The sequence below is a fragment of the Zerene cesonia genome, unplaced genomic scaffold (genome assembly GCF_012273895.1).
Source record: "Zerene cesonia ecotype Mississippi unplaced genomic scaffold, Zerene_cesonia_1.1 Zces_u008, whole genome shotgun sequence".
In the NCBI taxonomy this organism is placed as follows: Eukaryota; Metazoa; Arthropoda; class Insecta; order Lepidoptera; family Pieridae; genus Zerene; species Zerene cesonia.
The window spans coordinates 800857-817830 of NW_024045138.1; the positions used below are offsets into that span (position 1 = coordinate 800857).

The 16974-nt window shown below is 35.5% G+C and overlaps 2 protein-coding genes across 9 annotated transcripts in view; one reads left to right on the plus strand and one right to left on the minus strand.

Annotated features, from left to right (window-relative positions):
• Window positions 1–9836, minus strand: part of LOC119839099 (ubiquitin carboxyl-terminal hydrolase 8) — a 28070-nt gene extending 18234 nt beyond the window's left edge. The window contains exons 1-13 of one of the 2 annotated variants that reach the window (XM_038365295.1): window positions 9542–9836; window positions 9237–9467; window positions 8924–9057; window positions 8043–8205; window positions 6970–7126; window positions 6217–6358; window positions 5262–5356; window positions 4558–4677; window positions 3549–3674; window positions 2969–3092; window positions 1933–2090; window positions 1644–1727; window positions 270–380 (exon numbers count right to left, since the gene is read on the minus strand). In XM_038365295.1, the coding sequence (XP_038221223.1) occupies window positions 270–380; window positions 1644–1727; window positions 1933–2090; window positions 2969–3092; window positions 3549–3674; window positions 4558–4677; window positions 5262–5356; window positions 6217–6358; window positions 6970–7126; window positions 8043–8205; window positions 8924–9057; window positions 9237–9467; window positions 9542–9642 (1746 nt within the window). In that variant the 5' untranslated portion in view covers window positions 9643–9836. Of the gene's footprint in view, window positions 1–269; window positions 381–1643; window positions 1728–1932; window positions 2091–2968; window positions 3093–3548; window positions 3675–4557; window positions 4678–5261; window positions 5357–6216; window positions 6359–6969; window positions 7127–8042; window positions 8206–8923; window positions 9058–9232; window positions 9468–9541 lie in introns of those variants that run through there. The other variant, XM_038365296.1, reaches the window with a different exon arrangement.
• A 248-nt stretch (window positions 9837–10084) lies between these two features.
• Window positions 10085–16974, plus strand: part of LOC119839073 (synapse-associated protein of 47 kDa) — a 37262-nt gene continuing 30372 nt past the window's right edge. For 2 of the 7 annotated variants that reach the window (XM_038365263.1, XM_038365264.1), the window contains exons 1-5: window positions 10086–10433; window positions 10876–11085; window positions 12129–12208; window positions 13630–13692; window positions 15333–15454. In XM_038365263.1, the coding sequence (XP_038221191.1) occupies window positions 10303–10433; window positions 10876–11085; window positions 12129–12208; window positions 13630–13692; window positions 15333–15454 (606 nt within the window). In that variant the 5' untranslated portion in view covers window positions 10086–10302. Of the gene's footprint in view, window positions 10434–10875; window positions 11086–12128; window positions 12209–13629; window positions 13693–15332; window positions 15455–16974 lie in introns of all 7 variants that reach the window. The other 5 variants (XM_038365258.1, XM_038365259.1, XM_038365265.1 and 2 more) reach the window with 5 other exon arrangements.

The following is a 16974-nucleotide window of genomic DNA, read 5'->3' on the forward strand; positions in this document are numbered from 1 at the left end:
CCTAAAGGCAACAACAATTAAGTACGTTCTTTTGCCTTATTAAATATTAAACAAAAAAAAAATATGTTAAAGTATTGTGAGAGTGCTATTGTCAATATAATAATAGTCATAAGTATTGATAAGAAAGGTAAGTGTAGGTGGACACATAAGTTTTCATAGGTGTCAATATAAGTGTAAGCGTAAGAGCACACATAAGTGCTAATTCAGGTGTATGGGTAAGTGAGTGTAGGTGTAGGTGTAGGTGTTGGTGTAAGTGCAGGTACACTCACCACGTCCCCCCAGACGGGCTGGAAGTCGCGAGCGCGCGCGAGCGGCGCGAGCTTGGCCGGCTTCGTGCTGCGGTCGAACCGCGGCGCCGCCTCCTCCTCGTCCGACGACAGCTGGCACCGAGAGACAATGCGTTACAGACCGGTAAGGGGGCGTCCATAAATTACGTGAGGTGTTTAAGGGAGGGAGGGGGTCAAGTAAAATCTTTCCAAATCTCACTTGGGGGAGAGGGGGGGTTTTAATAAAAATCACGTTTTTTTTTAACAGAAAACCGTGAAAATAAAGTTTAGTTAAAGTAAAAAAAAAAATTCTAGTAAAATTTACATATGTCAAAACTTGATATATTATTAGTATTCGTTATTTATCCTTTTAAATCCCGCGGACGGATGATTTTTTCTTTTCCTTTCTTAAATCCAATGGGTTAATAGTCAAAATATATTTCAAAAAATCTCACGTGAGATTTGGGGAGGGGGGAGATAGTTAAGGAAAATCTCACGAAATCTCACCAAGGAGGGCGGGGGGGTCAAAAAATCCTGAAAAATGTTTCACGTAATTTGTATGGGCTGATAATACATACACTCTTGCTTGATATGATGTTCGTATATTGATATTTGATATGATGATATAATGATTAATGATATGATGATATATAACCCCGAGCGCCTTACACGAGTCGCTATTGCAGACTGACTTAATAAGTCATAATTGAAGACAGTCGTGTAAAGCGCTGAATCAGGATGTACGGCTAGCCCGTACATAATTTATGGACGCTCCCGAAAGTGCGAGTGGGATGTGCGACGTTTATTTATGTCATAGCGGGCAGCCGAGCTGGTGTTTCGCTCGATGGTGAGCGAACACCGCCGCCCATCAACATTCGCAGAGGTAGTGGCTCTGCGAATGCCTTGCCCGCTTTTAATCGGTACGGAATAAGGAAACGATCAACCATTTGAAAGAAGGTATGGATTGCGAAGGGTGAGGATAAGGAAACGGGTTTTTGCTCCCTCATTCACCGTGCGAGACACAGTAGCATGCTACTGTTTCACGCCTGTCTTCTGTTCAACACCAACAAAAACGATGCTTTTTGGAAATATCTTCAAAAAACCAATTGTTTTAAAGATGAAATTTTAACGGGTCCACAACGGTGACAACAACTTTCAAATCGAGAAAAGAATCATCATAATCGTTTCACACCATCGAAAGGTTAGAAGTAACACACCGAAATAACAAGAATCTCCTTCCATTTTTTAAATCGGTTGAATAATTAATAGAACATTGACCGAACGACTTTCAGATTTTTTTTTGAAGAACCAAGATTCTTCAAGCGGAAACTCTCTGACTTTTAGATAAATGGAGTTTTTAATAAGGAAATCAATTACCTTAGCGATATTGGGCGAGGATTGCGAGCGGTTGAGCGCCGAGTTGCTGTCGGTGCCGGAACCGAACGACTCTGTGTCCTCTTCCTATATTGTTATATAAACAGTATATTATTAAAAATCGTTTTATTTAGTTTCATATGAAAACATGCGCACACGCATCGCGCCTTCTACACCTAGCATATAAATATTTATATGCTAGGTTTTGCCCGCGGCTTCGAATGCGTTTAATTTCTACATATTATATAAAACTTCCTTGAATAACTCTAATAAAAAAAAATGGGGTGCGCACCTTGCAGGGCTTGCGCTTGTCGCGCGCGTGGGCCAGGCGGCGCTTGCGCTCGGCCTCGAGCAGCTCGCGGCGGCGGTCGAGCGAGCGGCGCTGCGCCGTCACGGCCGCGATGCGCGCGCGCGCCGCCTCCGCCTCGCGCGCCGCCGCCTGCTTCACCGCTGCGCACACGCACAAGATTTAAACATTAAATGTTAGTCACATCATCCCCGGTGATGCTGTACGCCAGAAATAGTAAGTCGAATGCGTGTGACGGATGGTAGTTGTCGCGATAAATGTGACGTTGCCAAAAAAATACACAACTCACAATTATATCCGCCTTCTCACTAAACGACGTAATCTTTACTCTGACTCTTATCTCAGAACATTGATTGCAATTTTTTATATATATTTTCTTCTATTGACTATTAGAAACGAAAAACGAAATCAATGTAAAATATAGTATACGAAAAAAAAGAAAAGCAATAAAGTATCAACACACAATAACAATTCGCCTTTCTTTTAAAACGGTTCAGTAGGTCCACAAATTATCCCCAACAAAGTCAAAAATTCACTAAACTCAGATTAGTATAGAAGAAAAACTCAGTAAATGGTTTATATTTATATTATGAACTGTGAAGATTCAAAACTTTTAATAGAAGTCTGAATAAATGTTTAAGATTGAGTTTAATTAATACAAAAACTTATATAAAGTTAAAAAGATTTAGATATGTTACAAATATAACTAATAATCAGAATTTATTTCACCTGTCTCTTTTTAACACACGATTCTTGAATCATGTCATCTTACTTTGATACATACTCGAAATACTGCAATATTGAGTTATTTATACGAGTTAAATGCCGTTTTTAAAATTACGTTTAAATCCACTACTGTACACCTTCATAACCGACTTCAAAAAACAAAAAGGAAGAAGTTCTATGTTTGTCTATACGTTTTTTTTTTCTTGGATATAATATCATTGCTTTCAACGTTATTATTAATTCGTATAATAAATCTATTGATAAAACATTTACAAACTTCTAGAATAGAACCAACCTTCCACATCAGCATCGGGCGTTTGTTGCACCTTCGCGATGTTCTCGGCGAGTTTCGCCGCCTCCTCCCTCTCCCTCCGTTGGTACTCCTCTAATTTCTCGCGCAACGACTGATTCTCTTGTTCCTGGTGATAAATACATGTAAGTGAATGTGATACATGTAAGTGAGTAATAGAAATGCATGTTTTTCGAAAAAAAAGGAAAAGCAAGAAATCACCTGGATAATTTTTTTTAACACACTTTTATCAACTTCACGTGTTTGTTTGCATGTAACCGACTTCGTTAGACTCGATTTTACTCCACTTTAAAGGGACAGATTAATTTCAAATCCCGATTAAATGCTCCACTGCGTAAAAAAGGAATCTTGATTTCTAGACGCGTCTAGTTTGAAATAATTAGATAACATAGATCCATCAATGTTAATAAACGTCTTATAAATTACTGTTAATAAATTATCACTTGGCGGGGAACAAATAAGAGCAAACGAGACGACTTAATCGATTCTATCACTATAGCGTGTGTTGTTTTATTGTTTTTAAACTGCATTTATCATTTATCAATTTATCCACACTTCATCTCACCATGTCGTACTGCTTGTTCTCGAGCTGCATGAGCTGCGAGATGATCTCCTGCTCGCGCAGCTGGTACATGGCGCGCAGCTCGTCGCGCTGCTCCGTCTCGCTCTGCAGCCGCGTCTTCTCCCAGTCCTGCGGCCGAAGTGCGAACAACACAACACCAATATTTATTTATATCTATCCCATGTAAATATATGAAAGAAAGAAAGAAAGAAGAAAGAAAGAAAATACATTTAATCACAAATGCAACAAAAAAAAACTTACAACTAATACATTTTGAGAACAATAAAAAATAAAAATAAAAATTACATTGGATATATTCTAATATTTGGATAGTATTTGTGATACGGTGGACTACTCAGCATTTGCCTATAATAATATTATAATGTGGAAGAGTTTGTTTGTTTGTTTGAATGCAATCTGAAAAATTCTATCAGTGTCAGATAGCCCATTTATTGTGGTAGACTATATATGTACCACGGGCGAAGCCGGGTTCGGATTACTAATTTTTAATAATTGTAAATTCCTCGAATACATCTCTTCATCTATAATAGATAATAACTTGAGCTGCGAGTTTGTTCCAAGTCGGTTTGTCGCATAATGTGTGTTTTAAGATGTATATCTCAATAATATTATAAAGAGAAAACTTTTGTATTTTCTAAGTTTGTATAGTTTTCAAACAAAAACTGCCTGGACGGATTTCAAAAATTCTTTCACCATTGCAAAGCTGCAACTTCACCGAGTGACATGGGCTATACATGTACCTCGGGCGGAGCCGGGGCGAACAGCTAGTGTGCGTATAAGTTTAAGTATAGCTTTAACTGTAAGTGCATGTGCAAGTGCAAGTGTAAGTGCAACTGTAAGTATAAGTACAAGTATAAGTCTAAGTGTAAGTCTAAGTACAAGCGTAAGTGTAAGTCTAAGTGTAAGTATAAGTGTAAGTCTAAGCGTATGTCTAAGTGTACGTCTAAGTGTAAGTCTAATTATAAGTGTAAGTGTAAGTGCACCCGCAGACCTGCTCAGCCTCGATCCGCTGCATCTCGAGCGTGAGCGAGGTGTCGGCGATCATCTGCTGCTGCTCCAGGATGTGCTGCACGTTGCGCGCGCGCTCCGCGTACAGCTCCACCGCGGCGCTCTGCCACACACATCGTACTTTTATTTTTTCTCTTATTATATTTTTTTTTCACTCACACTGAATCTGTACTAATATTATGATATTGAGGAATTTGTTTGTTAGCTTGCACCCGTTAATATCAGGAACTACAGGTACAATTCTTTCGGTGTTAGATAGCCCATTTATTGAGGAAGACTGGGTTATATAACATCAAGTACGCGAGTAAAACATCTGCAGTAGTAATTATTTTTGAAGTGACTTCTTCAGCCCCGTTTTTCATTTTTGGTAGACTGACATGCTTATCACAGTATGAATTTGAAATATGAACATTTGTAAAGTCATAAGTTTTTCACTTTAAACATCATTGTTTATGACGCTTAAGACCATTTTTTGTAAAATTATTGTACTATTTAACTATTCTTAAAGTTTCGATTTGTCCTATGATATAAAATAAAAACAGACCAAAACTAAAACGTGGCCTTTACACGAATAATATTCATTAAAACAATGGCCGGTTATGATATTCTTCGCAACCGCTTCATACATAAGGTGATATTGTTTTTATAAGATTCTTCAACGAAATATAATATGTGTATCACACATACCTTACTGGACCTGTCCACAACTGGCTCGCCAGGCTTGGGCCGGCTGACCGGAGCAGGTGGATTCAGATCCGACAAATTTGGATAATCTATTTCACCTGGAAAAACAATAATATTCATTTATTTATTTATTTAAATTAAATACATACTACAGATTCAGAGTACATTGAGCATATTAGTGACTAGCGGTCCGCCCTGGCTTCGCCCGTGGTACATGTATAGCCTATAGACTTCCACAATAAATGGGCTATACTTAACACGGAAATAATTTTTCAAATTGGACCAGCAGTTCCTGAGATTAGTGCGTTCAAACAAACAAATAAACAAACTCTTCAGCTTCATATTACTCGTACTAGTATAGATTACATATTTTTGTGTTCAGATCTCAACCCAATAAAAATATACTATTATTATTTAGATTGCAATACAGCGTTACTTTCTCTGATAGTAGATAGTTTCTATTTTATATAAAAAAAATCATTGAAATTAAGTGGAAAATAACTTCAGTTTATAGCAAAATAATTTAGAATAAACATTATTATCAAAAAAACTAAAGCACACAGCTCTGTCTATATATCTGTCTCTTTTCCATACCTAGACCGAATGAAAATTGGTACAAAGATAGTTTGTGACCTGTAAAAGGACAAAGTAAAAGTTTTGTTCTAGAACTCCAACAGGGACGATAACAATGAGACTTTTCATTGACTATGCGGGCGGAAAGTTAGTCCTACTAATCCTACTTTAATCCTACTATAATATTATAAAAGCGAAAGTTTGTAAGGATGTGTGTGTGTTTGTTGCTCTTTCACGCAAAAGCTGCTGAACCGATTGCAATTTTGGTAAGTAGACAGCTGGACAGCTGGAATAACATATAGGCAACTTTTTATACCGATATTCCTACGGGATACGGGCATACGCGGGTGAAACCGCGGGGCGCAGCTAGTAATTAATAAATTACCCAGCATATCGTCCAACATGATCTCCTGCGAGGGTGGAACGGCCTGCGGGTTGCTGGTGAACGCTGGATACTTGAGCAGCCAGTCCTCGTAGCCTCCCCACAGTGCTACTGGCTGTCTTGCATATTGGACTTTTATATCCCACTGAAATAAGAATACTGGGTATAAGGAAGGGGTAAATTTATTTATATATATGACAAATTTATTTTGCTGTTACGTGTACTAAATATGTGAGCAGTTAACAAAACTATTGTTGTGCTTATTTGCGACTAGCCCTCCTCTCGCGGCCTCGCTTACAAAATTTTACACTTCATACATTTTCATACAAAAGCATATAAAGTAATGAAAAATGTCATACTATTTACATACATATCTTCTTCAAAAATCAACCAAGTACAAAATACTGTAGTAAACGCGAGCGAATCCGCGGTCGGTACGCTTGTTTTGTAATAATTATAAACAATTGAGAATAAACAGCAAAGTTTATTAATTACTGGCATAAATTACAAGTTATGACAGTAATTAAGTTAATAAATAAAATATAGTTTATTAATTACTGGCATAACTTACAAGTTAAGACAGTAATTAAGTTAATAAATAAAATATAGTTTATTAATTACTGGCATAACTTACAAGTTATGCCAATAGAACAGAAGACATTTTGTAGTAGTGAAATCAAAATAATAAAAACAAATAATTATAATGGTAACATTTGTAATTTTTTTAATAATAATTTCTATAATATTGTGACAAACCTTAAGTAGAATGGTCTTCAGCAGATGCAAGGGTTTCCCTGGTATCACAGTAGTGCTACTCCAATCCAGCATAACAATTAGATCCATGCTGGCCCTCTCAGCCCAGACAGGCCGTGAGGCTTCTGGTAGGTTCTGTTCCAATACATTTGCCGATTGCCTAAAACACATGGATTATGTTGAATATAAAATATGGCCTAGCTAATGCTAATGATTTATGTTTTTTGTATCCATGAGGCAATGAATCAACCAATATTAATATTATCAATCTTTGGTCTTATTAAGCATATTTTGTTGCCCCTGGAGGAACACAGGATTCCTTTGACGGTTCAGGCATTAATCCCAGAGCCAGAGCTTGGCCATCCAAATACAGATTGTTAGAGATATAACTATAGAACAGATAAAAAAATTTGGAACAGTCTTGTAAGCTAGTGAGGCGCACCACTTATATTTCAAATCACTCATAATATGTACATTTTAATTTATGTAAAAAAAATATTATCAGCATGTGTGGTTCTCAAAACCGACACAATGACAAAAATAAAAAAAAATTACATTGGGGTGTCCCCTAGGCATATGACAACAAAAGTGTTGAAGAAACTCGATTGTTGAGGCATGATTACGAGGGATTGTTGCTAAAGTTTGGCAAAAAGATTTGAATCCCACCTCATGACCAAATTTTTTCTACTCTTTAAAAAGGCTTGTAATGCATGGGCGCTATGTTGTATTAAGCGAGTAGCAGCGCATTATTTTGCATTCATTGAGATACAGTCGCGAGTGTCGAGTGTAGTGGAGACAAATGCTGAGAGAAAAGCAGCAACACATGTTCTGATGCAAATAAGTCACTATTTCCTTTTTAATTTCTATTATGTGTTCTCTGGATGTGATAAAATTCAAAAAGATTTAACTCAATTAATAGGTCATACTTAGTTGTACTATATTAATGATTCAAATGTTTCACATTTTTCATTTTTATGGTTTTTTATTCATATCACAATGTTTTCCTTTATTGAAACATCATGAGGTTATTTACAGGTTTTTGCCTCTCCATAATGTTACAAAGCCACAAAACTCACCCAGGTGAAATTCTCTCCTCTGGCACGCTGATGCAGGCTGGGTGATTAATGTGCGATTCAATATAATCATTGCCAGGCCTTGCGTCCAATATCATAACCTTCAACTTGCCATTCTTCAGTATTTGATACAATTGATCACTTTTAATTGTCACTTCATCAGGACCTAAAAATTTATTTCAATAAAACATAATATATCATGTAAAATAAAAATTATGCAACTCTGGATTTTCCAATGAGTTCAAAAACACTAGGAGTATTATATGAATATCAAAATGTTTAAATTAGAAATATGTAATGACAAAAAATTTATTCAAGATAGGTTTTGTAGTTTATCACATGACAAGAAAAAAAATAAATAAAAAAAAAGTTGATAAACTCATTGAGCAATATTTTGTATTTCTTATACTTTTAGTTTTTTTACCCTTACTCTTTTTGTGAATCATCAATTTTTATAAGAGGGCTTCATAACACATGCTGGGCTATGCCATAATTTATATTATTAATAGCTTCTGCCTGCGGGTTTGCACATGAGATCGCAGGAAAGTTAAACCCGGGGTTTTCCGCGCGTGTTCCCATTCCCATAGGATTTCCAACACACAGGATCAGAAGACCCTGATTCTAAGTTCCTCTGTGCAAATTTTCAGCCAAATTGGTAAATCCGTTCTTGAGTTATATATAGTGTAACTAACACAACTTTCTTTTATATATATAGACTGATAAACTTTCAAGTACAATTTTTATATATATATTTATGAGAACAGTTTAAATGAAAATGAGATGTTGTGATGACATTCGTCAGACCCTAGGACTGTACTGGTCAAGAGAGTTGGTGGTAAAACTGTAGGCTAAATAAAACTTGTTTATATGTATAGATTCATTACCAGGTAGACCCAAAACTGGTGGTGGCTCAGCAGCTATGTCCATTGCTTTCTTGCGATTCTCGTCTATCTTTTGTTTGATCAATTCATTCTCTTGTATGTCCATGAGGCGTTTGTTTTTTTGCTCTTTAGCATACCTAATAATTAAGAAATTAAAATAGATATCAAATCTTAATGTTCCTTTGTAAGATTGGGGTGGTAAACTTTAAGCTATGGTGCATGATGCAAAAGAATATACACTTAAACATGATACTGATATTTAAAATAAAGTTCAAATAGATAATATAAGTAAGTATTGGTTTTATTACACACTTGCCTCTCAATCAGACTCATTTTCAACTTTTCAGCGGCATCTATTGCTTTGTTTGGGTTCTTAGTTCCAAGCATATTGTTAAAGTATGTTTTGTCTTTTACATACTCTTTGTCCTTAGTTATATATGCAACTACGCGGAGGTATTTCATGAAATACACGTAGGAGTGTTCTTCGTCACCCTTTGCACGGGCTTCCTCAGCATTTTCGAAGAGTTTTTGGGCTGTCTTGCATAACCTGCATGTACATGGACAAATTATTATATTGTGCAGGTATTAAAATAGGTTAATTATTATAAAATATGTACTTACAAAGCTGCTCTTTTAGATTTTAAGTCCGGTACATTGTATAATTTGTCTAAATCTTCTATACACTTCCCCAAATGGAGTTGTATACGACGCGTCTCCGACATATTAAGAAATAGGTATCAACGTTGATACGGAAGAAAATGGATAAATATAAAGTCACTAAGACGTTTGGAATTACATTTGATATCTAAAACGAAAACACTGGGAATGTTGCAAACTTTTATTCGAGACAAACAAAAATTCTACGGATTAAAAATAATTAATCTCAATTTGACATTTTGTCGTTCATTTGTTCGAACGTCATTCGTTCTGTCGTTTAAACTTCAAAATGGTTTGATTTTTTTTACAAGGCTGGAGTATTGGATTTTGGTTCATTTTTAATGCGTTAAAATGTTTTAAATATATTAAAACGTTTAAAAGCCCTCTATAATTGATTTTTAATTATTCCTATTACTAAAATATTATTCATTTTGAAACAATCCTTAAATTTATTATATTTATAAACATTGTAAATGGAACTGTCGAGAATGTAACGTTGACGTATGTTAAAAAATCACAAACACAATAGTCCAAGGTGCGCAAGTTTTCATGCGCAATGAAAACTTCCTTGATTCTGCTGGTCGATTGCGGTGTTCCACTTAGTTTTTCAGCTGATCACGCTTTCATCGGGCGCTTCGCAGTCGACGCGTGTGTCATGAGCGAATCTCTCGCAGCGTAGTTAGAATCGAGTGCTTGTGTCGTGTAGCTATCTAGTGGCAGTGAAAATGTTTTCAGGACTCACAAATCAAGTCAGTTCGTGGATGGGAGCAGCTAAAGGCGAGCCCCAAGATGAAGAGGTACCCACCCCAACCAAGGACGCAACTGGGGAGACTACAGCAGAAGGGGACAAACAAAGGTATATTCTTTGTTTACATTTTTCTTTGATCATATAAAAGTCTTTTTAAAATTGCATAGGTCCCAAGGAGGCGTGGAATAAGAAACGATTCAAGATAACAATAGAAATGAAAACTATCATAGACCTAACATGCTAGGGGAGGGACCGAAAATTTTACTCAAACTGCACTACACATTTCGGAATTTAGAAACATGCGCAGTACAATAAAATTATAACGAAATTGCGACAGGGATAATTCAAATTCGTGAATCATTTCTGTTGCATAATATAGGATATTGATCCACATTGTAATGGGGTCAATGAATTTTTCTGCTATATGCCTAATTCTTCTTATTGGAATGATTAAGGAAGGCCTTGTCCATAGACATTTAATCCAAAGAATTCTGTACAAAACATATTGTTCAAAAAATTTAGGCAAACATTACATAAAATTAACTTGCAGTCCAACCAAGGGAGGCAGCAAGCTGGACCTCATTACCAATGTGAAGTCTCAAATGACTGGTTGGCTTGGCTCTGGCATCCCAATTCCTGGTCTCCGGAAAAATGAAGCCGCACCTTCAGATGTACCTGAAGCTGCTCCAGTGGAAACTGCTGAAGTAGCTGAGTCGAAGACAGAAGCAAAAGAGGATGATGATAATTCTAGGTACATTAGGTATGCGGGGTTTGCAGATAGAATGAGTTTGCTGTCCAAAGCTTATTGGTGTGTCATTTCTTATCTATACAACAAATTTCAAAAATGGAACTCAGCATTTGATCTGATCAGAAATTGCATGCCATAAATAAAATTCTTTTTTCAAAATTGATTCATTTCATTCACCAAGCTTTTCATAATGGCACTAAATTTCATATTATAGATAATAAATTTGTAGCATAAGCACTGATTATGTAACACATTACTTAATTGGATCTATCTTGGCACTGTTTCAGAGATGCATGTTCTCTCATTTATGTCAAAATTGTATAACAATGATTGGTAACATAAATCACATTAGATTAAACATATCAGGTTTTTGAAATGTATGAAATAAAGACACATTGTATGTAGTTTTTACAATGTAAACTCATTTTTTCTGCTGAAACCCCATTTTTTATCACCACTGTTAGTAGTATTGTGAAACTTTCTAAAGGTTAAATATCTGTTGACTCTTTCTCATAGTAAATTTTAGTTGAACTATTTCACAGTTACACACTATTTGACAGTAAATTAAAAAGAACACAAAAAAAATAATCAGTATGTTAGGTGAACAAACATATACTGAAAATGTATGCAAGTCTGCAGTAAGGATTTTTGAAAAGACAATTATATCTTTGATTAATTTTCTTACCTTGCAAAACCTGAGGCATCTAATATATAACTTTTTTTCAATGGAAAGTATAAATTTTTTTTTTTTTATAATTAATATATCATGGCAAGATTTTATGTCTACTGTGATCAGACAACTACACCCTTTTTGTGAAACTATATATATTGAAAAAAATTCCGCAACAGTGTTGCAAATAATGTTCTTTTAATCTATTATTTTATCTGTCCATCAAACAGAGGGACTCTGTGAATGTCCAGTCAGTCCATATATTTTTAAATTAAGAATGTGAATTCTATTCAGAAGCTCTTTTTTTTTCACAAAAAACACCACAGTGTACATGTCCTTTTGAATCCGCATCAGTACGGCGATACGTAAATGACATAACTTGCAGTGCCACGGGCGGAGCGGACAGCAGGCCAGGCTCCACGGGCGGCACCCCCACCGAGGAGCAGCCCGCCGGCGTTGGTAACGGTAAGGAGATCATTTGCATAATACAATCGTTTATTTAAATAAGTTTTAGTATTTTGCTAGATGTTAGATTGGAGCGATAGTTGGGTGTTAGTATGACGATTTTGATAAAAATGTCTAAAGAGATATTGAAGAGTTGCCGTTTATTCTTTTGTTTGTAACATACTGTCCGATTTATCGATAAAAACTACTTAAATAAAAATCGAAGAACAATATTATTTTTGGCATTTTTAGAGAGGAAAGCTTGACATGTTGTCAGTTTTAGTCAATTGCAGGCTTTAATAATACATTTAATCTCATAACAACTTGAGAAAAATCAGCGGGCAAAAGCTAGTCAAGAAGCATACAATTTTACGTGCAGTCAAAATGACTAGACCTCTTTAATAAAAAAAGCTAGTGCCTTTTTAGAATTAGATTTTTCTAGTGATTATCTATGTCATTTTACATTCTAGTTATATGTTAAAAGGAGCAACATTATAATAAAAAACCATTTTAATAAAAAACGAGTCTTCGTTTTGCTTGTAGTAATCAATAGATTCATTAAACACTGCCCCCGAATCAAAACGTATTCCTAAAAAACTGCATATTATATTGGTTCATGTAGGTTGAATTGAATTTCATAATTTCTAGTATTTTTCGTGAGGAATTGGGTCACGCTGGTGCCGAATTTCGCGATACGTAACACTTTGTAAGATGAGTCAGAGAGAGAGCCGAATGTTGAAATCACTACCACAGAATCATAAGTACGAAAACACTACCCTTTAATTGAAGTTCCGAAAAACCACAGAGATTATAGAATCTATATAGATTTATGGCCATTTTTTTTTTATCTTTTCGATTTATCAACTTTAACGTCATATGGACAGGTTTAATGTATGTAACTTTTACTTTTGGTCATGTTGTAATAAATTTAAAAGAATGGGATATATCATAAGGGTATGCAAAATTAGATACGAGTACATTCTCTTTCGAATCTTACGGTATACAAGGGTGGAGCGAACATGCACCTTCTAGGGAAGCGCGCTCAATATTAAACTACATCTACGCTTAGTTACCAGGCGAGATAGTACTCAAGTGCCTCCCTATCGTATTTAATAAAAAAAAAATTAACTATCATTTGTGTTGCATTTTACACACACATAAACACCTTTAAAATTTTCGATTCCAATTTATACATATCTTACGAGACTTTTCAGAGGTCTATAATTTTTTTTATAATAAAACGAGGTTTTAGACATCTAAATATTCTGAATGGCAATGCTGGAACTCTATAACTTTTTGTAGTTTCTGTCATATATAGATAGATGAAATTCAATCAAATCTACATGCACCCTTGTATTAGATGCCCGCTCATTTCGTCTACATTATTTTGTTTATTTTGTAGTTGCTATTTGTAGTGTTCTTTGTTTTCTGCACATTTTCAGGTTCCTCACAGAGTAAAAAGATTTTCTCGGTAGACGCCATAGAAGTGCCAGATATGCAAGAATGTTAGTATTGTTTTGTTTTTTCTTTATAATGCTTGTTTTTTGTTTGTTATGCCTAACCTCACTGTATATTTAACATCTAAATTATAAGATAAATCCATTCGCTAAAAGCATGTGTAATTGCATTTTCGATTTTTATTATGAAAGGACCGTTGGATGATGGAAAATAAAAGATAAATATTTGATCGGATTTCTAGTTGCGTAATAAAAGTACCTAACGATGCAGAAAATAAATGATTTTTGGAAAAACAGATTTCGTTCTATTATTTTGATTAATCGATAGAGGTAAGACACCTACTTGGCAAAGACTAGGCCTTATTGACACACTGTCGATATTATGAGATGCTCAAATCGTGCCAAGAGGGGTGACTGTTATGCCAGTGAAGATATGGATACCTATATAACAATAGCCTCTTGGATTTGATACCAAGTGAACTACAACGAATTCAAATAAACCGTAACACCCAACTGTGTAAATATTTATATAATTACTGTTGGATTAATATGCGTTTTTATAGCTATGATGATTGCGATTTTAAATGGATACTAGAAAGTATATATTGAGTAAGGTTCGGCGTTGAGTAATAATATTTCGGAGTCATATTGGCAACTTGGCAAAGAATAGATATATCATTGCCATAGTTCATTGACATGCATATTGTAGTGGCACGTTTATGCCAAGCACATCTGATTACATGTGAGAAAATTCGTAATATTATCATTAAAAATTTGTTATTATGAAAATGAAACATTCCGTTTTAACTGATACTGAAGTGAGTAATGTTCAAATTCTAAGGAAATAGGTTGTCTATTCAACAAAATCGATTTATAAGAGCCGACTTGGCAACGTATATTATGGCATAATCGACGAAGTGTATCGACATCTGCCAAGTGTCCCATTTGTGCCAAGTATAATGCCAACTGGCAACAAATATGTTTAATAAGTTTTATTTGCTTTTTTATCGTCAATTTCAGACTTAATAATTTGAATGCTGCCGCTTTTATATCATAATGAGTTTTATTTTTTTTTTTTCAATAAAAACACGTACGTTAATTAATGCCCGCTGTCATACACATTTCTGAATTTTGATTTAAATAAATCTAATTCAATTGAGTTCATGATAAAAAACATTTCATGACAAAAGACGCGATGATCCCGAATAACGATTCAGATTTCCGATTAATATTGAAGCATCCGTTTTTAAGCTATATTTCATCTAAATAATTATTTCCCCTTTAATCGGCATTATTTTAAATTGCTATGTACATTTGTTGGGGCGATATTGAAACTGTGGTAACTTAAAAGTCATTTATGGATGGTTGTAAATTTAGTTGCCAGATTCACCTGCACAAATAACAAAGAATCCGACATATTGTGTATGTCTGGATTTTGAAATAATATTTAGACTAAGACATACATATTTATTTTCAATTTATTAATCTCGCGCATTCCTTTAAAAAAACTGTTGTGTGTAAAAATATTTATTTTAAGCTTACTAACGCCACACGCTACCACCACCTCAAGCGCTTGTCATTATCTTCCCAATTCATGCAACTTTTAAAACTATCGTGAAGTTTCTTTATCCTCACGGATTCCGTAAAATTCTAAGCACACGTCGTCATGTATGTATTACATTTGGCAGTGACCACAAAAGCGGTGGCCGGAGCCAAGTCGCTGGGCAACTTTTTGTACTCCGCCGTGAACAAGGCTGGGGCTAAAGTCAGCGAGGCGAGTGCCAAGATCAAGAAGACCGTGGAAGAAAACGTGAGTTGTAGTAGTATAAAGCATTCTTTTCAGGAGTCTACAGGAGATTTTTTAGTTCGTTTATTATATATATCGCTGGATTATAATGTAACTGATATAGTGTATTGTTTTAATATTGAGCCATTATTTTTACAAGAAAATTATTCGTAGACTATGTAGTTATTTATGCGATACTTCAGACTAACGGGCCGTTATAGGGAATTTGCACAACTAATGCGTTTTATCCTGCAATCCCACATGGCAACCCACCATTGTTCCCATCTCAAATTCACCCTAATGGATTGTTGACCCAAAAAGCCGTCGAAATCTGTACCGTCACTGAAACACACGATCCCCTGGACGTAGGGCATAAATAACAATTTGCCCCCGACGCTCACAGCAATGGTTTCAACGAAATTAGTTTTATGCTTTTGGGAGCAGCAATGAGCCGTGATGCTGCGTAGATTTAATCCATTCAGAATGGGATATGGAAAAAGTTTTTGCGTTTCGTTTGAAAATTACGGGTTTCAATTCGCTTTTTATTCCCGGCAGTTTGAATACTAATTCAGTTAATTAGGTCTCCGAATTATATAGAAGTACCCACTCGCATCGTTTTTCCGGTCACGTATTAGCACTAAGAGCTTTATGCTCCGAGATTACGGCCAACAACACTAAAGCCACCCTGTCTTGAATTCAATTTTTTTATCTCCTTGAGTTTTAGGATTTGAGAAGTTACAGGCAACATATCTTATGAGAATTTGTTTTAGTTGATCACTGTTATTGAAAGCATAAAAATGTATTTTAAAGTTGTTTCTGCTATAGCATGTGTTTTACATTGAATGCGCTGTTTATATTCTCACGTAGATATTTAATAACTCTCACAGTATCTCGAAATATCTCTTAAATTTAATGCCAAAACTATGACATATCACGGAATCTTGCTAGCGTTAAAACAAACGTTGGGATTTATTCATCTGGCTACATTCGCCGTAACACGCCGCGGCGTTCATTTTTATTGCGCGACGTTAGCCGCCAAATGAACTGAATATGGTGAAGTGATTTTGTCGGCAAGTTGGCGTCGGTCGCTTGTAATGTACCGCCCGTGGTTTATACACGCTCACTCTTGTGATAAGGGAATTAAATGTACACAGTCTACAATGTAATTTTACTTAGGTATCTATTTATACACAAGTTAACCTTTTAGTGGAATTACACGAAAACGAGGGATAATGTAATAGAATATTTTAGCAATATATTAAATTGAATTTAACTAACAATACATAATCGTAACGTTTTGGCTTGGTTATATTAACAAAAGAAACGAAACGAAGACGGGGCAGACCACTCGTAATTTATAATAGGATAATAGAACTAAATACTAAAGAAAAGAAATGCCATTTTTTGAGGGTAGCAGCGGACAAAAAGGCCGGAACGTCCCCAATTAGTCGCGATGTCGCCCAATAACTTTGATTAAGGAGCGTGGACGATAACTTCGGGACGGGAACGTGTTTCCAAGTTACCCCAAGGGATCGAATATTTTA